A 7,302-nucleotide genomic window follows, 5' to 3' on the forward strand; every position below is an offset into this window, starting at 1 on the left:
ATGCATTTCAGCCACGACCCCGCTGCATTCCAGTTTTGCGCAAAACGCGCCATGTTCGAGAGTGAGGACTCGGGCTCCGTCGACGGGGAGCTGATGATCGAGGAGCGCACCCCGAGTTCTGGGCCCTCCAGCCCGCTGTCAGTGAACTCGGACTCCAGCTGCGCCAGCCCCGAGGCCAAGTCTTCGTCTACGCAGCAGAGAGTCAGAAGGCCCCTGAACGCATTCATCATCTGGACCAAAGAGGAGCGCAGGCGGCTGGCACAGCTTAACCCAGACCTAGAGAATACGGATCTGAGCAAAATATTAGGTAAGAATAATAATAAACAACGTAAAAATGTTATCATAACACCCCAAAAGTTGCTTAAGTTAAATGGACTTTTGGAGAACAATTGTTACCTCTTAAAAATAATATATTTTTGTTTTGTTATTTGGCCTACTGCATCTCTCATATTATGAAAACCACTATAATCTTGCTTTAAATGGGTCTAAAAAAAGCTCAGTTGCATCAAATTTTTGCTCATACTTTTGATTATTTTCCCGATGAGTATACAGATCATTGACCCCGTTGTGTTCTTGCAGGAAAAACTTGGAAGGCCATGTCCCTGGTTGAGAAGCGTCCATACATGCAGGAAGCCGAGCGTCTGAGAGTCCAGCACACCGTCGACTATCCCAACTACAAGTACCGGCCCCGCAGGAGGAGGCAGCCGAAGAAGAGCTCCAAAGCCCAGGGTTTGGAGGTTCCTCACTCCTTGCTCTGCGGCTCAGGCTTCCCAGGGTCTTACAACCTCACCTACCTGCTCCAGAGCCAGCAGCAATCCTACTCGCCTGCTTTCCCAAACTCCCAAGCTAACTTCACCCCTTTGAACAGCAGTTATCCAAACTCTCGAGTTTATCCAGACACAGCAGCGGCAGACGTTTACCAGCATAAGTCTGGGGTGTACCCAAACCCTCCTGCGTACCCTGCAGAGCCTCAGCTTTATTTTGGAGGGCAGCACGGGCACATGCAGTATGGTTTCCCCCATGCTGCAGTTCAACATGTGGATCAGGGGGAGTCCAGCAGGGTGTACGGGGGCCTGTTGTCTGTGGGGCCCTCCCTAGAGTTCTACCTGGAGCAGGTTCAGCTGGACATGCTTTACGATCTGGACCGCAGCGAGTTCGAACAGTACCTGGGTCCAAACCCTCACAGGCCGGAGTCCGTGGATCCCAGCTGCTACCATCAGCAGAGCAGCCACCAAGAGGGATGCTCACTCTCATAAAACTATCAAAAATGTGTATTTATTTAAAGTATGCCACTGTATATAATTTGATAAAGACTGCTGGAAGTTTATATTGTGTTTATGACAAGTTAAATGTCTTCTGTACTGTCGTCCAGTGTAATTATATTGTACAATAAATAATTAATTCAACTTACAATGTCTATTTCCTTATTATATATGCAAATAAGCAGTGGCTAAGTGACATAATCAATTTAAAAATAATATAACTGCTTGAAACTCTACATTATTTGTAAACTATCTAATTCCAAAATCTTCATTTGAATTTTGAGTCTTCTCATCATAGAGTGTTTATCACAACAACAAAAAAAGCCAGGAAGGTTTTCCTTTAGTTACTCCTCTTGACTGGTAAACTGATATTAATGTCAGATGTCTGCACATGATTTTAAATAACAGTTATGCTAGCTGCAGAAGCCAATGCTGACCTTACATGTCTTTCTTGGCTCAGAGAGGGAAGCAGGGTGGGCGCCAGGGGCATAAACTTCCCAGCTTCCTGTTTCATTTTAAAACATTTCACAAAGGCTCTAAAAATATGCCCTAAAATCGCCATATCTCCAAACTTGTTCGACTTTGGCTGCCAAATGTTTACTCATTTGGGAAAATGTTTATTTTCCTGTCCTGTGTTTTCGGTGTCAGAGCCTCGAGGTTGAACTCAGTCCTGGACAGATATGAGTTTGTGGCCGTTCCAACAGGTCAGGTGTTGCAATGACAAAACCCGTCATGCACCCACACAGTAAATATAACAGACTTTCTGTTTTGTGTACATGTGTGGACAACTTTTTATAATCAGAAATATATTTATTCTATGGCAATATGTCATGTGTAAAATTATAACAATATAGCCTAAAGTAGGAAAGTATTGCTCACTTTGTCCTTTATTTAATTTTGACAACATTAAGATCAACAACAATATACATTTTACCATCAATGGTTTTTTATTTGTTGTGATGAAATTGCAACTAACATATCATCAAAGATATCACAACTTAAAAAGTGCTCCACCACACAAATGAGAAGACAGCTGGCAGCAGCTATTCGGAAATGAGTCAGTGATGGAAATGAAATCTGGAGGTGATGGGAGGAAATGGAAGGCTGAAGGAAGGATGGCCTTACTTGGAGGATCGGATTAGGAAAGTGAAGACCTGCCGCAATCCAACGCCACCTGAATAAACGGAAGAAATCTGACGTCAGTTCAATTCCCATGACAATATTACAAAACATGCTGCAATGTGAAATGCAGAAATGTGCTGCAAAGCAAAACATAAAATAACTATGATCATTTGAAAAATATGATAGGTTTATGGGCAATCAGACCTTGTTTTCCCTCCTTTGAGCAACTGGAACTGAGAGCTCTGGTTGTTTTTCTCAAACGTCGGCCCCTTAGCAACAATTAATGAGCAGTTGCAGGAACTTCCTGAAGGAAAAACAACGGAATGATATCAGTGTTGCAGGTGAAAATATCACCAACAATAAACAGAGATGAGAATGGCAGCTGGACAAATCAGATATCTTGGTCAAATATTTACAAAGCTGGGGTTTAACAGGCTTCTGGTTTATTAAATCTTATTCAACAATTGAGAGTAAAGTTGGAGGTTGAACTGGGAAAAAAACGGGGAAGAATGTGCATCGTGTCGTGATTTAGTTAGGTGGTTTTAAAACCTTTGAAATACATTATTTTATCATTTTACAGCTTTTTATTCTGCATTGCTAAATCATTTCTAGACTTAAGACGTTCCCCAGTTATTTTAAGTAAATAAGATGCAAAATTGATTTTTCGTTTGCATTTAGCATCCAAAAAAACATATCTCCATGGAAGGTTTTTTTGTCAGTATTCCAGAAATGGACACATAGGCCTACATGTTCGAGCTTATCACTGCTGAAGAATGTGAGGAACCTCAACATGTCAAACATGCTGTAATACAGATTCCTCAAACATAAAATACTTTCCCTGTTAGAGATTAAAAATGTAAATATGCCAAGTATGTGTGTCCAATATTGACAAGCCAAATAGCTGGAGTTTATATTAAACCAAGAATAGATTTGAGATCACTTACCTGGAACATTTTTGCGATTTTCTGAGCCATAATTAGTTTGTTCTTGTCTTACCTCCGGCACAAAGGTCGTCAAGTGTTTCCTTTGGGTGAATTCTGAGCTTCTGTCTGCAGATAATGCTCATCCGAATATTATCCAGCAGGGATTTCTGAGGAAACTGAAACAGGATGAGCTCTGAAGTGAGATGCTTGACTGTTTTCCTGAAGAAATATAGAAGTAAAGATAAGGTTTAGTTATTTGGAACTGGAAAGAGATTTGTCCATAAAACAAACATTTAGGCATGCCCTTGGGCTCATACAAACAGGAATGTCTGCTTGAATTAAACGTGTCTGATCACTTCATTACGTCAGTCTGCTCATCCTCTAATCAAGCCCTAATTGGGCCTATCAGATTACTATAACCTCATCAGGCCGGTCCTGCAGTGGAGTTTAAACAGCCCTTCACTTATATGTCTCACAGCTTTGCATCTTGTGTGATTTTAGATAGGATTCAGACATGTGCAGACTCAAGAAAAACTTCAATGAGTAATTCACTTTAATTAAAAACCCAAAGTTCTCTTACCTACCGTCATCTTTTAACAAACTGTCTTTTGCTTTGGAATTGTGTATGGGGTACTAAAAAAGAACAGAAAGATCTATTACCACAAACACTCAATAATTCAATATTAACAAATGTGGGTAAACTGACTTTTTCATAAAAAATACATCTATTTATTTGACATATTTAAAAAATAAAGCCCCAAATAGGAAGGACAATGTCTCGTTCTAGTTTGCACAGAGAAAATAAACAGCTTTATCGTGGTTATTATGGACTCAGCCAGTGTTGAGCCAAGATTCAGACAGACAGTGACCGGCAGACAGACAGATGATTACTGTAACAGGGTCCGACAGACACGCTGAAGAGAATGGAGCAGTTGGGTGTGTCCCTGTGACCTGCTGGGCAGATACAATACTCTATCAGAGTCTCTCAGCAAAGACGCTAACGCCTGTCAACAAACACTCAGGGGATCATTAACACAAACACAATCCTCAAACATGGCTGGAAGTATTTGTTTGTGTCTGGGTTTCTTTTAATATTTACCTTTAAAAATAATGTTTGTGTATATTGTACATTTATTATTTTGAAGTTCAGTTGCAAAAAAATATTAGAAGGTATTTTTACATCAAATACCTTCATTGGAATAAAATGTGGCGTGTTGTTCTGAGTCATTCCGTCCAGATTAGTGTGGAAATAACGTCACACCTTCTTCCTCAGTGTCCTCTGGTGATTTATGACTCAGTCTGCGGGTATGTCTAGTTTATCTGCAATATGTGTGTGTGTGTGTGTGTGTGTGTGTGTGTGTGTGTGTGTGTGTGTGTGTGTGTGTGTGTGTGTGTGTGTGTGTGTGTGTGTGTGTGTGTGTGTGTGTGTGTGTGTGTGTGTGTGTGTGTGTGTGTGGATACTGACTAATGATCATTGCAGATATAGAGCACAGACAAACCTTTCGACCTGATGTGATGATATTTTAACATGACGTTAAAGTACATTTCCTTTTATGTTTTCCTTACAATAACTTGACGTCACCCCCTTTCACTGGCATCAAAACTAGCCAGGAAATAAACAATTGTATTTCCTTCCGTTAATTTACTCTTTGTTAGCTTAGCTATTGCTACTTCCAAAATACATTTTCCCTAATAACAGATGCAAATGGATCCTTCAGGTAGATGTTAACACAACATTTTAGATCTGTGACTTTCAAATTTACCAGCTTAAAAACACACAAGTAGATTTTCCATTGCTAGCTATCTAATTAAGCTAACATTAGCCCTATTAGCTGAAGGCTAAGGGTTTTTTTCATATTATAAAAAATAATAAAAGCACATTCCTGTATATGTTGGTGTTTGCATCTGCTGCATGAGACTGCAGAGTGGTAAAGAACATGGTCATTATTCCACCAAAACACACTGTTATGCTGCAGCTATTTCAAGCTATCTCTATCTAATTTGAGCATAGGCATGTTCCTTACTACAAAGATTATTTTCAATACAATGACAAAACCACTGGCACTGTAGTCAAGTTAGAGCCCTGTCAGTGGGCACCTGTTAGCTTGTGTTGACGTGGCATCTTTAACACCTCTTCTAATTGACTTAGCAGGGTAAAATCCTAACAGCTCACCATGCTCATCAGCAGGTAATGCACTGTGTGCATGCAAGCAAGCTGGTAGCACCTGAATGCAAACCATTGTGTGCTAAGCTGCGGCTGTAACATCATTTTGGTTATAATGCTCTTATATGGTGGTTACAGTGGGGAAAAGCCAGAATTTAACATCTTGTCTTGACAAGCAGATAACAAGGGTAACACAGTTTATATGAGGGGTCATGATGGGGTTGGGAAAGGAGTACATAACTTACTTTTAACTTTAACTTTAAATGGGAATCATTTAGAAGTCTTCACAGGTTCCTTACTGTGTTACTGGTAAACGTGTCCTTGCACATATTAGGATAAGCAGGAAAAGCTTATTTAACACCCAGAAGCTGCTGAGATCAAGATAAATTAGAGTGAACGTACATACAGACATGATAGAAAAGTGTTTTTGATTTGAGGCCCTGACAGGTAACGCAGAGTAAACACTGTTTGGTTTGATTGGCAGGTTATTGTTGAGTCTGTGTGGGTGTTGAGGAAGGTTGGACCTTCTCTCAGGACGTAGCCTCACTTCCCTCCTTCAGAGGCTCTCAGGAGGAGAGCAGTGTGCCTTTTAACTTTTTATACTTGTGCTGTGTTTGTTAAGGCCACATTCCCTGAGCCTGGCTGCGACTTGTGTTATTCTTCCTGTGCTGTTTGCCCCACTCGCAGCTGGAAGGACAGGAAAAACGATCTGGAAAACTACTTCATGTATGTCATCGGTGATTACAGGACGGCAGCACCCGCCTGTGCCTGATATTGGCAGCCTCACGCCTTGGCTCGCGGGGCAGGCCTGAATCATGTTGTCCCATGGGGGGCGAAGTTGTGCACCCCTCCTCACTCAAGGCCTTGCTTTTGCTTCCATGCAAGGAACTCTGTGAGTTCATGCAGCCCTGTCAGCACTCTTCCTGTGGAGAAACTAGAGAGGAAGCTCCACCAGGCAGCCTGAGGTGGCCAGAGACCTCCACAACTTTCAATTTCTTGCTTTTATCTTTCCAGTTGAAACACAAATGACAAACTCTGCTTCACATAAGCGATCAACAAATGGGGGTGGAAAAATACAACAAATACTATATCACAATCAGGAGTCCAACTTCAAAAACCTTGAGTTTAGCTAACAAGACAATATACCCTTTGCTTCAGAGCAGCTTCTATGGATCACGAGGCAAATACAGGATAATAATGATAACAATATTGCAAAGAAATGACCAGAAGCAATATAAGACATTTGTTTAAATGTCAATTACATAGCTACAGTATGCTATTATATATAATACACGTCACAAGGCGAAAGCCCTGAGTGTATGATTTAACTATATTGTGATAAATATGACACACTATTTCATGAAATTTAGTGTAATAGGAAGCATAGGAACATTGAAATAAAGTCTACAAATCTTAATTAGAGTGAATGCATTTGGTTTTTTCCACCACTGCTATCAACAAAATAATGTTCATTATTGTTGATCAAATTAGTCATTAGATTATCCTTATTTATGGGATGCAAACATTCTCTCAGATCCCTTTTCTTTTCATTGCCTCCTCCTTCCTCTGCTGTTACTTTCCCAGGCAAAAGACCTGCAGGAGCAATCTGCGGGGATCAGGAATGACAAGGCAGTCCGGCCTCCCATTGTATGTGAGCGTTTACTCAGCATGGAAGAGCAAGGACAGTAAGGCTACAAGAATACAATAGGCTCATATTTATTTACTGCTTAGTGGCAGCCAGGGAGCACCCCACCCCCCCACCAATAGCTGATAGCAGCTTTACAGTAATAGACCTCTAATAAAGACCTCAGAGGGCAAGTAGAGGCCAGAC

The 7,302-nt window shown here is 40.9% G+C and overlaps 1 protein-coding gene and 1 long non-coding RNA gene across 2 annotated transcripts; one reads left to right on the forward strand and one right to left on the reverse strand.

The window, feature by feature from the left end:
* sox32 (SRY-box transcription factor 32) lies at nucleotides 1–1,256 on the forward strand. The gene is made up of 2 exons (XM_063873905.1): nucleotides 1–307; nucleotides 580–1,256. The coding sequence occupies exons 1-2, from the start codon at nucleotides 1–3 to the stop codon at nucleotides 1,254–1,256; spliced, it is 984 nt and encodes a 327-aa protein (XP_063729975.1).
* Nucleotides 1,257–2,237: 981 nt separating this feature from the next.
* LOC134883899 (uncharacterized) lies at nucleotides 2,238–3,500 on the reverse strand. Its single transcript, XR_010168351.1, has 3 exons — nucleotides 3,381–3,500; nucleotides 2,589–2,688; nucleotides 2,238–2,436 (listed from the first exon to the last, which is right to left on the reverse strand). It is a non-coding gene; the product is annotated as an uncharacterized LOC134883899 (long non-coding RNA).
* Nucleotides 3,501–7,302: the final 3,802 nt, after the last annotated feature.

The sequence above is a fragment of the Eleginops maclovinus genome, chromosome 21, assembly GCF_036324505.1.
Source record: "Eleginops maclovinus isolate JMC-PN-2008 ecotype Puerto Natales chromosome 21, JC_Emac_rtc_rv5, whole genome shotgun sequence".
Taxonomy (NCBI): domain Eukaryota; kingdom Metazoa; phylum Chordata; class Actinopteri; order Perciformes; family Eleginopidae; genus Eleginops; species Eleginops maclovinus.